This window comes from Emydura macquarii, unplaced genomic scaffold, assembly GCF_026122565.2.
Source record: "Emydura macquarii macquarii isolate MOO-44397 ecotype Brisbane River unplaced genomic scaffold, CSIRO-AGI_Emac_v2 contig_2321, whole genome shotgun sequence".
Taxonomy (NCBI): domain Eukaryota; kingdom Metazoa; phylum Chordata; order Testudines; family Chelidae; genus Emydura; species Emydura macquarii.
The window spans coordinates 4009034-4030315 of NW_027132458.1; the positions used below are offsets into that span (position 1 = coordinate 4009034).

At 42.3% G+C, this 21282-nt stretch overlaps 1 protein-coding gene across 16 annotated transcripts in view; it reads right to left on the reverse strand.

The window, feature by feature from the left end:
- LRRFIP2 (LRR binding FLII interacting protein 2) overlaps positions 1–21282 on the reverse strand; it is a 94488-nt gene that overhangs the window by 8248 nt on the left and 64958 nt on the right. For 10 of the 16 annotated variants that reach the window (XM_067560946.1, XM_067560947.1, XM_067560933.1 and 7 more), the window contains 8 exons: positions 21108–21278; positions 20462–20554; positions 18244–18336; positions 14494–14595; positions 14060–14192; positions 7905–7954; positions 6186–6306; positions 3129–3208 (listed from right to left, as the gene is read on the reverse strand). In XM_067560946.1, the coding sequence (XP_067417047.1) occupies positions 3129–3208; positions 6186–6306; positions 7905–7954; positions 14060–14192; positions 14494–14595; positions 18244–18336; positions 20462–20554; positions 21108–21278 (843 nt within the window). The remainder of the gene's footprint in view (positions 1–3128; positions 3209–6185; positions 6307–7904; positions 7955–14059; positions 14193–14493; positions 14596–18243; positions 18337–20461; positions 20555–21107; positions 21279–21282) is intronic. The other 6 variants (XM_067560941.1, XM_067560939.1, XM_067560945.1 and 3 more) reach the window with 2 other exon arrangements.

Here is a 21282-nt window from a genome sequence, read left to right on the forward strand (position 1 = left end):
CAAAAGATAGCGCTTTTTGCACCAAACTTTTAGTGACAAAGTGCCAGTGTAGACACCAGACTTGTTTATGTTGTGGTAAATGGCCTCCAGGAAATGTCCCACAATGCCCATCCTGTCCGCTCCGGCCATCAGTTTGAGCTCTGCTGCCCTGGAGCTGACCTGTGAGTCTGCTGACAGGCTGAAGGAAAGCACAGTGAACTGGTAATAGTGTTGACCCACTATGAAACCTGAGGAATCTCTTGTCCTTGTGGAAGATGGAGATGTGAAGATAAGCGTCCTTTAAATTGAGGATGGTGTACCAGTCTCCTGGATCCATGGAGGGAATGATGGAGGCCAGGAAGACCATACGGACCCTCAGTTTCTTGAGGTATTTGTTGAGGCGACAGACCCAGGATAGGCCGTGGACCTCCTTTGAGCTTCGGGATTAGGAAATATCAGGAGTAAAACCCTCTCTCTCTCTCAAGTCTCTAAGAACCTCCTCTATGGCCCTCACATGTAAGAGGGCTTGATACCTCATGTACAAGAAGCTGCTCGTGAGAAGGGTTCCTGAGAGAACCTGGGGTGGAAGGGAGGAGTAGATAAAAATTGGAGGGTATAACCAACATCTATAGCCCTTCCCCTTTCTTTTGTAGGGGTCCTGTCTGGAAGGTGCTGGGAATCTGGAAGACTGCTGGGGCCTAAAATGTTTCCTGGAGGCCAGAGGTGTGTAAAAGACCCAGTGAACGCAGCATAGCCCTCGAGTCTTTGAGGCCATGAAGCTTGGAGTCCGTATCTTTGGAGAACACGGAAGTCCCTTTGAAGGGGAGGTCCTGAACAGACTGCTGCACTTCATGAGACCCAATGACTGGTGCCATGAACAGCGCTTCATGGTAACCACTGATGTCATAGTCCTAGCTGCTAAGTCGGCCGCCTCTAGCGCTGCCTGGAGGGAAGTCCTAGCCCCCGTCTTGCCTTCCTTGAGAATGACTGTGAACTCCTGCCTCAACTCCTGCGGCAGGGAGTCCTTAAATTTGGCCATGGAGTCCCACAGGTTATAATCATACATCCCCTCAGCAGAGCCTGCTGATTAAAAATATGTAACTGGAGGCTGCCCATTGAATAAATCTTGCATCCAACAGGTCCAGTCGCTTAGCCTCTTTATTTTTCAGGGTAGTGCTTGACTGCTCCCGTCTGTCCTGGTCATTTGCAGCAAACGCCACTAGGGACTTGGGTGGGTGCATGCGTGCGTGCGTGCCTGCGCGCGCGCAAGTACAAGTACTCAAACCCATTAGCAGGCACATAGTACTTCTTCTCTGCCCTTTTTGAAGTAGGGAACAGAGATGAAGGCATCTGCCATAGCAACCTGACATGTCCCAACACCATTTCATTAACTGGCACAGCCACTCTAGAGGGGGCTGCTGCAGTCAGGGTGTCAATTAAGCTGTGAGCAGACTCCTTCAGCTTCCAGACCAAGTTTGCAGTGGCCCATTTCAGGAGCTCTTGATGGTCTGTGCAGCCATCGGGCAGGTGCGGGTTACTAGGACCTGCGACCACCTCATCTAGGGATAACGAGGAAGAGGCCTGCACTGGAGGGAGGCCATTTCTGGGATCTCGGTACCGGGTTGGTACCAAAGTCAGGGTCCAGAGCTAGATGGGACAAATCAGTTGCATGCCTCTCAGACAACACCAAGTATGACTGGTGGGAAGGAGGTCCCAGTACCAAGGGAAACCCCCACAGGTTCCAATATTGTCACTGCATTGGCCAGTGGCCCGATGGCCAAGTGCTAGCTGGGGGGCCAGTACCAAAGTTTGGTGCGACAAAGGATTTTCCCTCAGACACCGAAGAGTCTTCTTCCCTTGGAGACCATGGTGGTGCAGTACCCACTTCCACCTCCAGGCGATGCCAGGGAACCGGTGACTGACAATGGGTCGGAGACTGCCTCAATAGGACCCTGGAGGGTTTTCCTCTGGATAGTGCTATGATGGTCGATGCTGTGATGGAGCTCACTTGATCCCTTCTATCCCCAGAGGCCTTGGCTGGCACAGGGCTTTGGGTGGGGGGAAATGAGTCGGCAGGATCGGGAGGGACATCAGACCCTTTGCCGCCTGGAAAGCTCTGGACTCCAAAGGGGCCACAGACGTGAGGTTCCACGACTGCTCCTGGGAGTCACAGGTGGGTCTCATACTGGATTTTGTGCTCTAGGCAGAGTTGCCGGAGCTGACAGTGGTTCTGGGGATGATGAATGGCCTGGCGCAGGTCGCACTACACCAGTAACTCCCTGCTTGTCCTCCTTTGGCACTAGAGAGCGCCCTCTCTCGGTGCACTGTTTCGTATGCTTCTTCCTCAGCATCAGGGATGGAGAATGGTGCCAGGAAAAGCATGATGCTGGTGGACTGCTTCACATAGAAGCCAAAGTGCACAGCACTGATTCGGAGCAGCATGCTCTGAGGCTGGTCTGACTAATATTTCTATCTTTTTGAGTGTGCAGTCTGAAGCTCTTGCAGATCTGGCACTTCTCTTTAACCTGAATTTCCCCAAGGCACTTTAGACAGCTAGAGTGCGGATCACTCACTGGCATGGGCTTGCCGCAGGAGGCACGTGGCTTGAAACCTGGGAACAAAGGCATGCCCAGTCCCTGGGACGAAAGTCCCTCGATGACAGGAACAACTATTCACATTACTATAAACACTAACACTGAAGAACTATATGCACTAATTACAGTAACTATACACTATCTACAGAAGTCCAAACCATTGGGAAAGAAGCCTTGCAAGAGCAAGAAGGATCATTCCAAGCAACCGTCATGGATGGTAAGAAGGAACTGAGGGGGCACAGAGCCAACGGCACAGGTCCAGGGAGCATTAGAGCCAGTCCTAGGGATACCACTGAGGGAAAAATCTCCGGCACTCAGACACCTAGCATGAGATGGCCATGAGCAAAAACTCGAAGAACTATTGATTTGTAAGAAAATGGTAACACAAGTATGAATTTAGCACTGTTGGTAAAGTCATTATGGTGAATCACAGAACAGATATAATGAATCTACAACATCTGAGAAAAATGAACATATAACTAGAGTGTACTATGCATAAAAATGTGACAAACTTAAATAAACTATATTAAAAAATCTAAAGAAAGGTACACTTACATTTTGTTCCATGGTAGTTATATCTTGTTCAGCTTTTGAAAGCTTAAATTTGTATTCACTTATTTGTCTGTTGGCATCTCCTAAATAAAATCAGGGATTAATGGATTTCTTGAAGTGTCACTAATAAGGTAATTCTTATTTTAATTCAAATGAATTTAAAATATGACTCCACTGAGAAATGGAGATTATTTACCTGTAACTGGGAGGTTCTTTGAGATGTGTGGTCCCATCTGTATTCTACATATGCGTACATATGCACACCATGCATCTGAGTCCGGAATATTTTTAGTAAGCAGTGCCCATTGGTCCACATATGTGTTGTTAGCTCTCCTTGTGCTCCAAATTCAGATCACCCACAGCAGAGGGGACAGAGGTCAGATAATGGAAAAGAGATAGGGACCACACATCTCGAAGAACTTCGTTACAGGTAAGTAACCTCCATTTCTTCTTTGAGTGATGGTCCCTACCTGTATTCTACATGGGGGAGATTAACAAGCAGTGTTCAAACAAGAAGTGGTTGCAAGGATGCAGATGTAATAGCTGACTAATACTGCTGTCCCCACAGTTGTATCTGCAACAGAAGACTGGACCAAAGTGTAATGTTTTGTAAAGATGTATAAAGAGCTCCAGGTAGCTGCCCTATGTATCTCTACCCTGCTCCTTGGCAAATCATGCCAGGCGAGAAGATGGAACCTGATGTTCTAGGGTTTCTGACTGAAGCCATGTCTGCCTGGTACCACAGACTCCCGAGGAGCTTCCGACTCTGTAAGAAAAGGCCAGATTCCAGACTACCAGCAGTAGTGACGGTACCAATGGCTGCTTACAGAGAATCGCAGGTGGAAAGTAATGTCTCTGAATAGAGATGGGCCGGGAGGGTGAACGAGGATGGGGGAAGACAGGTCTCAGACCACTGTGGAGTGCTCGGTGAGTAACATTGGTGGAGACATTGGATCTGGAGCTTCCCTGGTCATGGTAGAAGTCGGATCCTTCTGGGGCCATGTTGGTATAGGCACTGCATCGGCTCTGGAGAACATTTGTCTTGTGTTCTGGACATCAGAACCAATAACGGAACATGCAGAGCCATACCCTTACATACCACTTTCTCTGCCAAGATGATTTACTCAGGTCTAAGTCTTAGTGTCTGTGCACACAGGCTCTCCTGACTTGTGGGGTTATGAAGTGATTCTCTTTCTTCAGAACAGTTTTGGACAAAGACAGTTTGTTCCTATGCTTATGAGTGTGCCTCTGACTCTCATGGGATGCCTTCTCTTCAGGCTTAGAATTCTTAGTTTCAACTCCCAAGCTTGTGCTCGGAGAAGTATTCCCTGTCTGATGTACAAGAGGGTCTCCTCAACCTGGATCTGAGTGGGGTCTCATCACCTTATCCATCAGATGTTTAAGTCTCATTTTCCTGACATTTCTGAGGGATAAGGAGCAGCAAATACTGCACATGGCTGAGATGTGAGGCTCACCTGGACAACATTGATGTTGGTCGCTCAGAAAAAAAAGTGACGGCAAGAAACAAGTTTTGAACCCCAGGATTCTGGACATAATCTCACGAAATCCCTGGAATGGGGAACAACTATCTAACTCTACTATACTAGAATCTAAAAAGGGGAATACTAAAAACAAATTAATTACAGCATATTTACAGAAATGACACAATAGCAGAAGGAGCTGAGAGGACAGAAGATTCCCTCAGATTACGTGGCAGCAAGAAGAGAACTGGAGGTGTCTCTCTCTGCACTGTCCCTTTTACCTTTGGTTCGGAGCACAACAAATGTTATGGCACATGTGTAGATGAATGGACACTACTTACTAAAAAATTCTGAACTCGGGTGCATGGTGCACATGCATATCCCACGTATAACACATACAGAGGGACCATTACTCGAAGAACACTACTATATTCAGGACTCTCGTGGTGTAAATATTCTTTATAGATTCTCTTCTCTTGGAGACTAAAAAAACTAGAATAAAGATCCTATATTTTACATATGACACATAACATACCCATTATAAGAGACTAAAGACACCAAGCCTAGCCTACACCTTGGTAAGCCCAAGAGACATCCACTTTAAAATATGTGCACTTCAGACAGACCACAGACAACCAAAAGAAATGGTAACACTCACAAACCATCTAATCACCAATAGCTCATCTCCTTGAAAAGAAGAGTCACTATAACAAGACTGGTTTGAGGACAAGAATCCCAACATAAATCAATATAAATACTGGAGATGAGCACAGATCTGAAAATAGCATTTGACCAAAAAGCAGCATAAAGTTTGAATTTGCTCGACAAGACAAATCTGAAAACTTCCTGCAGCTTTGCAGATCATTTTTGGTGGTACTGCTCAAAAACTGCCAATTGACACTACCACAACTCTCAAATGACTACGCTGTCAATTACAATCAGCAGTTCCGCATGTATGCTGACAGCTAGGGAAAAATAGTATGCTTTCTCAGACTCAAGCTAGCCTAGGCAGTTTGTATGAAATTAAACTAAATGTTGGGCGGGATTTTAATAAATTTTGTTTGCTCCAGAATGTGACAGAAACCCTTTCTGAAAGAGAGTTAGTGGATTAAAGCTTCAACATGATAAGCAAAAAACCAGGGGAAAATAGAAGCAAAATAATTCAAGTGAAATTCTATCATCTAATGATGAAATCTGGCAAATATTTGTATCAAAGCTAGGCAAAATTGTCAGCTAAGAAAAATTAATTTGCCAGAAATTTTATTAAGCACCAAAGCAAATAGAGACCTTTTATTAACTATTGTATATGGAGGAATGCATGAGAGGAAGTTTACCAACAAAAAAATAATTTTAAAATCCTGTACTCTGTTGATAATACTATTTTAATAATTAGACCTACACAAGAAAGAAAATGGCTAACAGGAAAGACCCTATGAAAACCACAATATATGTTTTCAGCAAGATTAAAGAACTGGTTCTCACAACCAAAGAAAGGTGCTCATCCTTTAATCAACCAGAAAAAAAAAGAACTAGGTTTCTTTTCACTATGAACATCTGTATATGTTTAGGGTATACTTACTCTGCATTTCAATTAACTGCAAATCAGATCCATTCTCTAATCCTGTTATATCTGGATTTGTGCTGTCATTTTTAGAGTATTTCTGTCGTTCCTCTTCCAATTGCAGCTTCAGTTTTCTAATCTGAAATAAAAATGTCACATTGTGAAGAGTAAGCTACTAGAAGTTGTTTTGTGGTCACAGTTTATTTTCCCCTTCATTATGATTCTCAGCATGAGGCACCAATTGAGCTCTGTGTATGGAATTTTCCCCATATATTTTACATTTTAAAAGTTTACAAAAAACCATGGCTCAGATCCCAGGATGTGCAAAAGCATAAACAGGGCAGAGCCATCTTTATGATGTAGCTCTTCTCCCATTCCCAGAAGTGACGGCTGCCACGCTGGTCATCTGTGCAGAGTTAAGAGTAGTCTCAAAATGCTCAACTTTATGCTATGTCAGCAGCTCCAACAGGTTTTTCTGGCAGTCAGGGCTCATCAATAGGTAAGAAATCCCAAGCCATGACCCCTATACTGGGGGCTCATGAAGGAAGCCAGGAGCTCTTATCTTTGCTCTATACTATTGGAAAATTCCTCCATAGCATAGTGGTTTAGGGTGTTTGAATCCCATAAATGGGAGTTTACATAAGCCACCTCAAAATAGAATGATTTTTACAACTGCCATGCTCTAAAAAGTGGTTGTATGTTTAATGTTCTAGCCAGTATTTAGCTTGAGCCCAAAACATTGAATTATTTGATATTCAGCTGAATATTAACAATAAGGTATCTGGTACACTCCCAACGAAAATAAAGGCTGACAAGAATAGCTTGATCTGTGCCCCCTGCAACTAGATTGCATGCCTTCCCCTAGATCACAAGTTCATAAACTATGGTCTGTGGATTAGTAGCCCGTGAAACACCTGTTGGTGGTCCACTGGTCACTTGCTGGTCACCTGGCCACCTCCTTTTTCCTAGCTGCTTAACTGCACTAAAAGCTTCATAATATTTTTCCTTTTAATTAATTGTAGTTATCACAGGAACATTGTGATGATGAATTGGAAGAATCACAACAAGGGAGGACAGCTTATTCACAAGACACTCCACGATATGGAAAAGTTTGAGAACTCTTGTCCAGGACAGATCTCTCAGAGCACATAACAACCCTGGCTTCTGCTGTGTCTCAAGTCAGTCATACTGGTACTATGCAAAAATGACTTCCTGGAGAGGGGACTGAGCCAAACCTTTCATTAGATTTTACTAACTTCTGACACTTCTGATTTTTTTCTTTTGTAAAAAGAAAAAGGAAAAAATGAATAAATAGCTACTGCATTTCACATAACCATCACTGGTCAACAATGATCTATAATGGTAAGATGCAAATGAGTGCAATCATACAACACAATGTTAGTATAAAAAAGGCGAGGTAGGAAGTACCCTCACAAAGATCCATACATACTTCTCAGAACAACAATAAGGGAGACAGCCTTGAAGACACCACTCTATTGCATAAGACCAAGTTCATATTGTTCAGGACACCACAGGGAGAAAGGAGTTCTGTAATTTTTGGTAGACCATGAACTAAGCAGGAAGTTTTATTAAAGCTAATATTTTGGTTTAGGGTTTATTTGTTTTATATAAAGGTTTAGTAGATTTTTATTTATTACTAGTGTACTCAGATTTTTTTCTTGGACATTTTTTAAAACTTGACTATAGAATATTTATGAAAAAACCCCACATATCTACCTGCGACAATAATTCCTCCTTCTCCCCAGCCAGTTTTCGTAGCCGAACATCTAAAAGAACCAAAGAGGATCTCAATTAAAAACCAGATGGATTTAAAACAAAAAATTTAATGTTAGTTTTATTTTCATTAAGCTTAAAAATAAAAATAGTTTTCAACCTAATGAATTTAATGACAAGCTGAAAAAGATTTGATTTCCTATCGTTTATTTACTTGCCTAACTAGTCGTAAACATCAATACTTTAAAGACCATTATTTCACAACAACATGCAGTTCAAACATATCTTTGTAACATATGAAAAGGTAATTGTTTTCTTTACTTTTTAATATATAAAAAATTTAATAGCAAGAAAGACCTCTGAGACAGGCAATTGCTGGTAGTTATTGAATGGTTGAGGGACAAGTGGAGATAATTTATACATTTAATAAAACAAAACCATCTCCACCTCCTAAAAATACTTGAGTAAAAATACTCAAGACATGGCCAGTTACTGCTATGACCATTTTACCTGTATGTGTACTCCTTTCGCTAGCCCTTTATCTCTGTCTTATATTTCAGACTGCAAGCTCTTCAGGGAAGGACTGTACCTCCCTCCCTATGTTTGTAGAGTACCTATCATGTTGTGTTACCAGCATATATACAAACTATAGCTGGGCTAAGGGCCTAAACTGAATCTAAAATAAATTAACTCATCCAGAAGATCACTAATGCTATAACATACCCTCCTGATCAGTCAGTACTAAAATCAGAATAAGTCTAGCAAGTTCTTAGTTTCTTAGAGAATTATTTTAAAAATAATGTAAACAAAGCAACAGTGTATCAGAAGTACCATTTAAGAGTATTAACAATTTTTTGTTTCCATTACAACATGACTGGGGCAATATCAGAACTATTTATCAAATAAATGTATCAAATAAAACTCAATATTTTAAAATGCATATACTATGTGTACCAACAGGTAAACACACAAGGATATATATAAAACTCAGTTCAATGTAAAAATTAGTTATGTGGCCTGTACAATAATCTGTGCAATTTAGCTAGGAAAACTATTTAACCAGGGGCTTGGTAAAAGAAAACAGGGTTACTTACCAGTAACTGTTGTTCTTCGAGATGTGTTGCTCATATCCATTCCAATTAGGTGTGTGCGCGCCCCGTGCACAGATTCCCGGAACCTTTTTCCTTAGCACACCCGCAGGGCCGGGTACGGCGCCCCCTGGAGTGCCGCGCTCATGTCGCGGTATATAGGGCACCGCCGGCCCCGCGGGTCCCCAGTCCCTTCTTTCTGCCAACTCCGACAGTGGGGACGGGGGGTGGGTTTGGAATGGATATGAGCAACACATCTCGAAGAACAACAGTTACTGGTAAGTAACCCTGTTTTCTCTCTTCGAGTGATTGCTCATATGCATTCCAATTAGGTGACTAATTTAGCAATACTGTAGGCGGCGGGTAGGAGTCACTGGCGAGCAGCTCTATTCAGCACCGCCCTGCCCACTGCTGCATCATCCCTCGCCTGTTCGACAATGGCATAATGCGTCGTAAAGGTATGTACCGACGACCAGGTCGCCGCTCTGCATATGTCTTGCAGAGGTACACTCTCTAGAAAGGCCGCGGAGGATGCTTGAGCTCTGGTCGAATGTGCCATCACCGGGCCGGGGAGGGGCATCCCTGCCCTGTCGTAGCAAGTCTTAATACAGGCTACGATCCATGAAGAAATTCTTTGGGTGGATACGGGAGAGCCTTTCATACGGTCTGCTACCGCTACAAATAGTTGTGTAGATTTTCGGAAGGGCCTGGTTCTCTCTAAGTAGTGTGCTAGGGCCCGTCTGACATCTAGGGAATGCCACCTGCGCTCATTAGCCGACCCATGGGGCTTCGGGAAGAACACAGGGAGGAAGATTTCCTGATTACAATGGAATTGTGATACCACCTTGGGCAGGAAAGCTGGGTGAGGTCGTAATCTGACCTTGTCTTTAAAGAAGACCGTGTAAGGGGGCTCCGATGTCAATGCCCTCAATTCAGAAACCCTCCTGGCTGAAGTGATGGCCACCAGGAAGGATACCTTCCAGGAAAGGACCAATAGAGAGCATGTAGCCATAGGCTCAAAGGGGGGACCTGTTAGCATGGAGAGTACTAGGTTTAAATCCCAAGGAGGAGTAGGATCTCTCACTTGAGGGAATACTCTTTCGATACCCTTAAGGAATCTGACTGACATGGGGTGGGAAAAAAGAGAGCGCCCCTCCCATGGCTGATGGAAAGCCGAGATGGCTGCCAGATGTACCTTGAGGGAGGCCAGGGCTAGGCCCTGGGTTTTAAGGTGTAAAAGGTACTCTAAGACCATCTGTATGGGCGAACTACCTGGGAAGAATCCTTTGTCTCTCGCCCAACCAGTAAATCGCCTCCACTTAGCCTTGTATGTAATTTGCGTGGAGGGTTTTCTACTACCTAGTAAAATGAGCTGAACCTGTAGGGAGCATGCTCTCTCCCCCTCTGTCAGCCAGAGAGCCTCCAGGCTGTCAGGTGGAGGGGGTCCAGGTCCGGGTGCAACAAGCGCCCTTGGTCCTGGGAGAGCAGGTCGCACCTCTTGGGAAGTGGGATCGGAGGAGCAATAGAGAGGTCGATCAGAGTACTGTACCAGTACTGCCTTGGCCACGCTGGGGCAATGAGAATGACGTTCGCTTTGTCCCTCTTGATTTTGAGCAGGACTTGAGGGAGAAGCGGAATGGGGGGAAATGCATACATCAGACCCCCTACCCATTGAATCAGAAAGGCGTCTGATAAGGAACCCTGCTCTCGCCCCCGGAGAGAGCAGAACCTCGGGCATTTCCTGTTCGCGGATGAAGCGAACAGGTCCAGTTGGGGAGTACCCCACTGCTGGAAGATTGAAGTCACTACGTCTTGATGCAGTGACCATTCGTGTCGGGGTAAGAACGATCTGCTGAGGCGATCCGCCTCGTCGTTCCTGCTCCCCGGGAGGTGAGAGGCGACTAGATGAAAGTCGTGCCTCACTGCAAAGTCCCATAGTCGTACAGCCTCTTGGCATAAGGTCAAGGAACGTGCCCCTCCCTGCCTGTTCATGTAGAACATGGCTGCGGTGTTGTCTGTGAGGACTTGCACTACTTTGCCCTTGAGGAACTGGAGGAAGGTCCTGCAACCCAGCCGGACCGCTCTTAGCTCTCGGACATTGATATGTAGAGCTCTCTCCGCTGGAGACCACAATCCCTGGGTACCTAGGTCTTTGCTGATGTGGGCTCCCCATCCCAGATCCGAAGCGTCCGTGATAAGGACCACTGACGGGGTCAGGTCTGTGAACGGGACTCCCTTGAGCACCTCCCTCGGAGACCTCCACCACTCCAGGGAGGACAGCACCTGTGGGGGAACTGTGACCACCTTGGTCAGTACATGCCTGGAAGGAGTATAGACTGAAGCCAGCCAAGCTTGCATGGGTCTTAGTTTAAGACGAGCTAGCTTAACCACATAAGTGGAAGCTGCCATATGGCCCAACAGCTGGAGGCAATGTCTGGCCGTTGTCGTGGGAGACCTATAGAGGTCTGCAATGATGGAACCCATAGCTTGGAAACGGGGCTGTGGGAGGAAGGCTCTTGCACATCGAGCGTCTAAGGTGGCTCCAATAAATTCTATGCGCTGCACCGGGGTGAGTGTGGACTTCTGCTCATTAATGAGCAATCCAAGTCTGGTGCACGTGGCGCAAGTTAGTTCAAGGCTGTTTTGGACGTGTGTCCTGGACCTGCCCTTGATGAGCCAGTCGTCCAGGTAGGGAAAAATTTGTACCCCTTTACGACGGAGGTGTGCAGCCACCGCCGCCATGCATTTGGTAAAGACCCTGGGAGCCGAGGATAGGCCGAATGGGAGAGCCGTAAATTGATAATGGTCTCCCTTAATACAAAACCTTAGGAATTTCCTATGACCTGAGAAGATAGATATATGAAAGTATGCATCCTTTAGATCTAGGGCTGCATACCAGTCCCCGGGATCTAAGGCGGGAATTATGGACGCCAGTGAGAGCATACGGAATTTAATTCGCCTTATAAACTTATTCAGGCGACGGAGGTCCAGTATAGGTCTCAGCCCACCCTTGGCCTTTGGAATTAAGAAATATCTGGAGTAAAAACCTTTTCCTTTTTCACCCGGGGGCACAACCTCTACCGCGCCTAGGCGCAATAGGGAGTGAGCCTCCTGCACTAGCCGCTCCTCATGATCCGGAACCCCTATGGGGGACAGGGCCGGAGGAGTGTTAGGGGGAAAGGCCGTGAGCTGGAGAGCATAGCCATTAAGAATCACTCCTAGGACCCATCGGTCAGTCGTGATTGCTTCCCAGGCCGGATAATATGGTCGAAGCCGATTGTCAAAGGGCCGGTCCCCCTCCCCGATAGAAGGAAGAGTGCCAGCCTCAAAATCGCTGTCAAAAGCGTTTATTACCGTTTCCAGATCCGGTTTTTCCACCCTGCTGCGCCCGCACCGAAGAGCCCCGCCGGTCCCGGCGATTGGGGCCTCTGAAACGCTCCCGGCCCCGCCTTGGCTGGGAAGGCCTGGTCGGTGGTCTGGGTGGGGGGGGTGGGCGACGTTGCGGTTGGCCCCGAAACTGCCTGCCCGTTGACTGTGGGGTATAAAGCCCCAGCAATCTAAGGGTTGCCCTGGAATCCTTTAGGGCATGTAATTTATCGTCAGTCCTCTCCGAAAAGAGGCCTGATCCTTCAAAAGGCAGGTCCTGTATAGTTTGCTGGACCTCATTAGAGAGACCCGAAGCCTGCAACCAGGAGCAGCGGCGCATAACTACTGCCGAAGCCATAGCTCTGCCCGCAGTGTCCGCGGCATCACTGGCCGACTGTAAGGCCGCTCTGGCCACAACCTCTCCCTCCTGAGCCACCGTGGCAAGGTCTGTAGCCTGGTCTGGGGGAAGCGCCGCTACTAAGCGGTGCAGGGAGGCCCACAAATTCTGGTTATACTTTCCCAGAAGCGCCTGGTGGTTAGCCACCCTTAGCTGTAAAGCAGCGGTGGAGTAAACCCTTCGTCCAAAGAGGTCTAATTTCTTCCCTTCTTTGTCCTTGGGAGTACTTCCCTGCCCCCCCTGCCGGTCCCTTTGGTTGGCCGCATCGACCACAAGAGTACCTGGAGCCGGGTGGGTATAAAGGAACTCAAAATGTTCCTTGGGGACGTAATATTTTCTCTCCGTACCCTTGGATGTAGGGGGAGCGGAGGAAGGCGTCTGCCAGACAGATCTCACTATTTTCATGAGACTCTCATGAATTGGCAGTGCCACCCTTTGAATAACAAAAAGTACTAATTCGACTAGATTGGTAGGTAAGCTAAGGACTGCGACTTGCACTAGCAAGGGGCAGAAGTTCCAGCAACCGTCAGAGGCGGAAAGAAGGAACTGGGGACCCGCGGGGCCGGCGGTGCCCTATATACCGCGACATGAGCGCGGCACTCCAGGGGGCGCCGTACCCGGCCCTGCGGGTGTGCTAAGGAAAAAGGTTCCGGGAATCTGTGCACGGGGCGCGCACACACCTAATTGGAATGCATATGAGCAATCACTCGAAGAGAGAACCCTAATTTTGTCCACACAGTTATTTTACTGTGCATAACTAAAACTAAAGCAAATCCTAAGCAATGAAGAACTACAGTCAATTTGCAAGAATACAGCATAAAAAATATTTCAAAGGAAATTACACGCCACAATATACACTCCTATTTCTTGTACATGACTTCTTTCACAAATGGACTCTTTAAATAGTTCATGTTTTTAACGAAATGCTTATTTCATAACACAAAGAAAACGTGTGTTAATCAAAACACTTTACCTATCCTGCAATTTTATCCAATTATTTCCTAGTTTCCTTAGATTGCTCTAAAGTTACCTCAAAAACAATGAAATGGAGACTGAACTATGAGAATTAACTAACTGCAGATGTCCTAAATTGCACCTGCAATTTGTTTTTAAGTCAACAAATAAATATGCTGTTAGGTTACTTAGACAAAGATAAGGGCATTCGGCTTGGCAATGGTACATATTTGATAAGCAATGAAAATATCTTTGTGTAGTTCTAACATCACAATTTTGGATGTTTGAACACTGGAATAAACAATAATCCCATAAAATCTTTAAAAAGCAACATGTATTTAGTATATTTTTACCTAGTGGTCCTTCTCCTGCTGATTCCAAGACTTGAGCAGCTTCCTGTGATACAACTGCTATTGTACCAACCACTGGTTCATGGTTTACATCACCATTTGGAGTGCCATCTGGGATTATAACTAACCCATGTTTCTGAAAAAATAAAAGGAATTGCACTTATACAAAAGAAACGTTAAGTTTTCTATCCAATTATATTTTACATTTTCAGAAGGGTTTTCAACTTGATTGAAACAATTACACCAAATGGAAATGCTCCATTTAACTTATGTGAGGATTGGGTTTTTTTGGAACAAGCAGCATTACTTACGTTATTACCAGAGTCAAACATTTATTGGAATGTGCTGGAGTAGTAACATAGTGCTTTCTGTTGTGTTGACTGGTTTTTCCCCCATTCCTGTATTTGTATTATTGTATACTACTGCTACTGACATACCTCTCCTGTCTTCATTGTTTCCTTCAGGTCAGTCAACTCATCTCTGAGCTCATCTCGCTCATTCTTAATGGAGTCAAAGTACTCTTTCTGTCTTTCTAGGGCCTGGATACAGGCAGATAGCAAGAAAAAGAATGGCACAGAGAGAGAGCATGTGACAGGCAGTAGAGAGATTTTATACAAATAAGGCAATCAGCTGAATAAAAGTAAAGAAACAAGAAGGGGAATATAAATAATATCTACAACTCCAATAGCTACCTTTTACAGTAATATGCTTGCCTCAGTGCTGCATGCTTTTCACAAAACAATCTTCACCTAAAGTAGGGTTGGTAGACTCTGTACAATCCAACCATTTGATTAAATTGTATATCAAAATAAATACAGTCCTTCCTAATGTATCCATTTTAAGGCAACATCTGCATGGACTTTTCTGCATTGTATTTGTGGTTAGCTGAATTATCCTAGAAAACCCTCATAGTGGGAACAGCTTAGTGACAAAGTATTTTGACAAACACTTTGGTTAAGTTTAATATATACTTGTGTATGGCTTTAAGAGAAGCTTCTATTTCAGTCCAAATATAGATTTATTTACTACAAAGTTGCATACTGACACTCAACAGGCTACCATACTACTATTGAACAGTCAAGATCCCACATCCTTCTCTCCTTCTAGAGACCCTAGAATACCACATCCATTATACTAACTACCCTGACCCCTACAGGTATATAGAGTAGGAATCTTACAATCAAGGTCTGTATATTTAGTTCCTATTATCCATTTATACTTATCTGCTTATCTTTTACTTACATAAATATTTTAGCCATTTGGTTACTAAACAAACCTAAGCATTTCAAAAAACACACCACTACAAACTAAGAAAAAATGGTACTAACAACACTGGATTAACACAAAAGGGGTCACAACTGAAAACACAATATTTACAACAATCTCATACAGTTATGTTACCCAGAGTTAAACCAGACATTCTCAACCAATTAGGCAGCACTCCAATATTCTATTTAAATTAATTACTACATGCACTATAAATTATCCTGAATATGGACAACTGCATTATAAATAATCCCAAATAAGAAACAACTGCACAAATGTAAACACAGGTTTGAGAAGAAACTCATCTAACAAATGTTACGTCATGCATGAATGTTTAGGAACAGACTGATATAAAGGAAGAAATTAAGGTAAATAGCTTCACATTGTATTTTCTCCACTTCTCAAATTTACTGTACTGTATTTTAATTATTATTTATAGTTTCCAGGAAAGGACATTTTATAATGCACTATTCTGTTCATAAATAAAACATGCAGTTGAATTGGATTTCATAGATGGAAAAAGTGATTTAATTTTAAGCACTGCATAATGAACATATGGAATGGTCTAGCCAGCCTCCCCTGGATATAGGATATTTTTTTTAAATAATTTTATTTTCTATCTACTGTTTCCTCAGGCATACTAGATTTCTAAAACTAAAATTATAAACAAAGCCAAGGCCCTTATTTTTTAAAATCTGCAAATGCTTTAGTTAGGGCTTGAAAAGTTTCCCTGACACCTACTAGTCAGGGTGCAAAGTACCTATGTCACCACATGCACTCAGAGCTACAATCCTTGCAATTTAAGCACTGTTTATTGTATATGTTGTTAAACTGTAAAATGATTAACTTTCTATTTAATATATATTTTTAAACATACCTTGTTACATCTCTATTTAGTTATTCATATGCAAGAGTCCTTAAACATGAAGTTAGGGTTGGAGGCACTCTGTCCCTGTCCCCATCCCCACTCCTTCTATGGGGATGGCAATAAAAATTGGGAATATTCACTGCCAAAAACCTTTGGTAACAGAACTAGGTCTGATTGTGTCTCAGGAACCCCTGACCATATAACACCAAATTAGCACGAATACTTCTACCACAGTTCCTCTTACTGTCAAAATATTTTTCAGGACAATTGAGCTCTGCAAGTGCATTTTAGAGCAATTTATTAATTAAAAACAGGTCACTTGGGAGGAGGAAGCTTTGCTTCAGAATTCTCTTGACCAAATACCCCAAAATTTGCCCAACAAAAGTCTACCCTGACCCTGATATGGCATAGCTATTTTCAAGGCAATATGCCTACGCAGGTGCACTTTGAAAACTAAAAGCAGTTCATGAGGGGGGGAAGGAGGGCTGTATCTCAAGAGCACCTGAATAAATGACTAGATAAATTGTACTTCAGCCTTGAAATTGATAAACTGAGTTTCATATTTGAATATGCCTGTGAATCTGAGAGCACTTTGAAAAACAGACTTGAAACTGACATGCTGTTTCTATCCTGCTTGTGAACCAGATTTCTGGTTTGCATCAGCCTTGCAAACAATTTCTTAGAACCAGAATAAAATTCTAACAATATATGAAATATAGTGCATTATGCAGCTGCTCTAAGGTGTCTTAAGATGAGATATAGCAAAAACTGACCAGTCTTGACAAATCTACTAGAGCTCATCACTGGGGAAGATTACTCGAAAAATTAAAGCTGAGACAAAGATGAAGTCATGGAGAAGAATAAAGCGCTCAGAAGTGGTAGGGGAGGCAAACGAGAATGCGCATTCTCTCTCTCTCTTTACAAGTGGTAGGGCGGGGTTGGACTTCAATTTTATGAAACACATAGATTAAACATTTCATTTTTTAAAAAGTTATGGTTTAGATTTTGTAGACGTTGATGTCACTGGTCTCTACGCCCACCTAGGCAAGCTTCATTTACTTGCCATGAACAGGTAGATTTTTCAAGCCCTGGCTACAGGTAAAAAAACTTTCCTAAAAGTTAAGGGACTGTATTCATGACAGACTAGAGTCTTCTATTTAAGAGATTTAATTAATACTGGTTCTATTTTATATAACACCAATCACCATGTTATTTAGGCACTTCAAGCCACTCAATCTTTTTCCTCTTTTGTTCTTTGTAATAAGCTTTACAGCATTTAATCTACAGTATATTTTGTTTAATCTTTTATTCTTGACAATGTTTTCTAAGTGAAAACCCTGGACTGCTTAAGTGAATGACAGACATGTGGTAAGTAGTTATATTAAATACCTGCATGCTTCTGATGTATTGTGAGGCATATGGCCATAAAAACTAATCCTGAGATGTGGGTATGAAGTATAGCTATACTTAATGAAAAAATGAGATTTTATGAGTTATTTTATTAAAAAACACACTGCTTTTCTGAATAGATGGCTAACAAGTCTTAAAGTGTTATGAGCGCTCAGATTTCTCCTTTCTTAATATAAAATTTATAACAAGTTGTTTAGTGCATATATAAAGCAGTGAATTCAACATCCAAAAATGAGTGTAGCAAACCGTACTTTCAAAACTGGATAGGCGGTTATGTGTTTTTCATTTTCTGCTTGAAGTATTAGGCATTGGTTCCTGCTAGATGTATGACGACTGACTAAATGGAGCCTATGGTTTTGTCTTAGTATGGCCAATCCTATGTTCTTAATCAATTTCTTAAACGGATAAAATTGTAATTTATCTGTTTCACCGATTCTATATGCAAGTGAAATTAATATAAAGTGGAGCTCATTTCTTTGTTGAAGTGGGGGAGCCTAAGTTATAAATATCAGATTGCAACTGTGTTTAAATGGCTAAAATGTACATGGCCTTCATTTCAGTGGACTGTCCAGAATCCTAATAATACCAGTCTATTTCTAAATCAATGATTCCTTCCCCCCCCAACCCCGTATTAGTTTCATACCCCAATTTTTTTATCTTTCCAATTAATTGTCTCCTGGAGGTCAAACACCTCTCTGGTTATGGAGTCTATTTTCTGCTGCATGCGTTGATTCTCCTGTAGTAAATTGGGGGAGGGAAAGAATAAAAGAGGAAGAAGACAAGTAAAGGAAACAAAAACAGATAAAGGAAACTAAATAGTAAAAATCAACCAAAGAGTTTGTAAGGATGAGATTCTGAAACATAGATGGCATCTGAAGCTAATATGACACCTTCCCCTTTGAATCACACAAGGAAATTGTAACTAACTTTATTTATACACTAATGTTACATGGTGTACGCAATGTATAAAAACTTTTTGATAATGTATCAGCTGTATCTGTACATTTCCATGATAGCAATTTCCACATAATTTGGAGGCAATATCCTTTCTAGAGAAAAAAATACTTTCATGATAGCTCTTCAGAAGAGATTGTCAAGTATCACATGGAAGTGAACGTTTGAAAATGTTCTTTTCACTATGGACTGAACTGAGGTGATCAAAGTTTATCACTTGTTAAAGATGAGACTGGAATCACAGGCCTAGGCATAAATTAATGTAACCATTTTTTATGTTAATTCTTATAAATTATGACAAATGCAATACATTAAAAAAGTTAAATGCCACAAAACTAATGAAATTTAATTAAAATACAGCATTGATGCAAGATATTAGAAATAAGGTTAAAACACTGACTTTTAAGTTTCCTATCACGGACTAACCCATTCAGCCTCATTTACCACAACAATAGAAAAAGGTATAAATATAAATCTTCTAAAACCTTCCAATGTTTGTGAAGTATTAGATGCTAGCATCTGTACCAGTGCAAAACAAGTGTGTTTTGGTTGTAATATGTTTGAGAAAATGTGATAGATCCCAACCAGACTTATTTGATGGTTGGGTTTGCAGCAAACAGAGTACAAGTAGGATGATCAGGAAGAAAGAGCATGTTCCTTTGAAAATCTTAAACATAGTCTGCAGACCCCTAGGGCTCTGCGGATCACAGGCTGAAAACCACTGCATTAGAAAATATGTACTAAGTATTCCAATACACAGATAAAAAAACTCAACCAGAAAGGTTCAGTGACCTAAGGCCACAGAGGGAGTAAGTGTCAGAACCAGGATTAGAATATGCAGGAGATCCTTGTTTTCAGTGCTTAGTCCACTACATGCTGCTTCTTATGCTTGCGAATTGCCCTTTCTTCTGGCCAGAGGTCGTATTGGCTGCATGAATTGGTCTTAGCACCATAAACTGCAGCCCCATCCTCCCACTATCCAGTACAGATCAGGGATCTTCTCAATAGTCTTTTGGCTTTGACAGGACCCAAAAGACAGACCTGGGCAACTGGCAGGGGAGTGGAGGAACTTGAGGGGAAAAAAGCGAAGAACTTTCAAATGTTACACCAAATTCACATTTTCAAGGATATATATAATTAAAAGATCTAGAAATTTAGGGTTATTTCCTTAAATTAATGCTGAGATTAGCTCCAACATTCCTTGGGCCTACAATTTAACATGGGGTTTGCAGACAAGCTGCCACCATTGGTTTTTGAGAGCCAGTACCATGCTGACTGATTGTTCATGTACAATTGCACAATCAGCCAGAATGCAAACATAATTAGTTGACATTCACAAAGACTGAAATCTCCCCTCTCCTCCTCCCCCTCCTCTTTTTAAATAAATTGTAAAACATTTTTGGGGAGGTTAAAGAAAGTTAAATTCATTTGAGGCTGGTGTCTGGGGTTGGGATGACTGCCTAATATTTGGGTGTGATACTGGAGTAGGAGTTCAAGCTATGGAAGATAGCCTGTCTATGAACCCAAATTTTGTCCATACAGGCATTAAATTTGTGTTCATACAGAAGGAAAAACAGAAAATATTGGTCTGAGGCCCAGTAATTAGATTTTTCTAAAAAGGTATTTTATAATATCTAATATAAATTTTTTAGTTCATTGGAACATAACTTTTAAATAAATTCAAAAAAATTAAGCTAGAATGTTAACTAATAAAAATGCTGATTGCATAAGTTTACATTCCTACCACTACAACTGGACTTTTTGTTGATCAAGAAATATAAGTTGGTATTTGTGTCTTCTTTGTATATGGGAAATACGTATATATCCAAACTTGATATAGTCTGTCTACACCAAAACAAAAGCCTCTCACATAGTTCCATGATAAATAACAATGCATGTGTACAAACCTCTATTAGTTCATCTCTCTGACGAAGGCCCTCTTTAAGTTCATCCATCTTATGCTGTAGAACATTGCACATGTGTTTCTGCCTTTCCAATTCCTATATTAAACAAATATCAGTTAAGCAGTTCATGCTTTGTTGAGGGCTTAACAAATACATTTTCAATATAAATTGAGACATTTATGAACGTCAGTAAATACTAGTCTTACCAATGGTTTTCTGCCGCAATTCAGACTTCTTATCAGTTAGCATTTGCAGGTACAGGATTTTAATAGTTTTCCAGACACTTAATAGCTAGACGACTAAGCCTACTAGCTGGGAATGTGGGCAAGGCACCAACAAGGTCTAAGTGCGATAAGGCGGTGAGAAACCCACCAGATTACTGAATCTGGACAATGCTCTTTTTGTACTAGATTTTCTAGCTAGTCTTGGAAAATTTGGAGCCTGGACCATTGTGAAAGGAGGAATCTAAGTGACTGACATAATAATGATACACACACAGAGTTCTTAATATTTTTCAATCATGATATGGCTTCTCTGTCAGATCTGCTTAAAAATAATCTCAATATTCAAGGTAGTTACTGACGTAAGGCTGTTTTCATTAAAAAGTGCAGGCTTTTCTAATACAGCTTAATACATAAAATACCAGTACCTTTGACTTCTCTTCATTCTCTCTGTAGAACTCTGCCATCTGTTCTTCCCTTTCCTCAATGACATCCTTTAGTGTATCCACTTGATAAATCAAATTGTTTTTCTCATTATCTAGCTGAGCATTGGAAACCATAGCTTTCTTAAACTTCTCTTCAACTTCAGCTAGAGAATCCTGC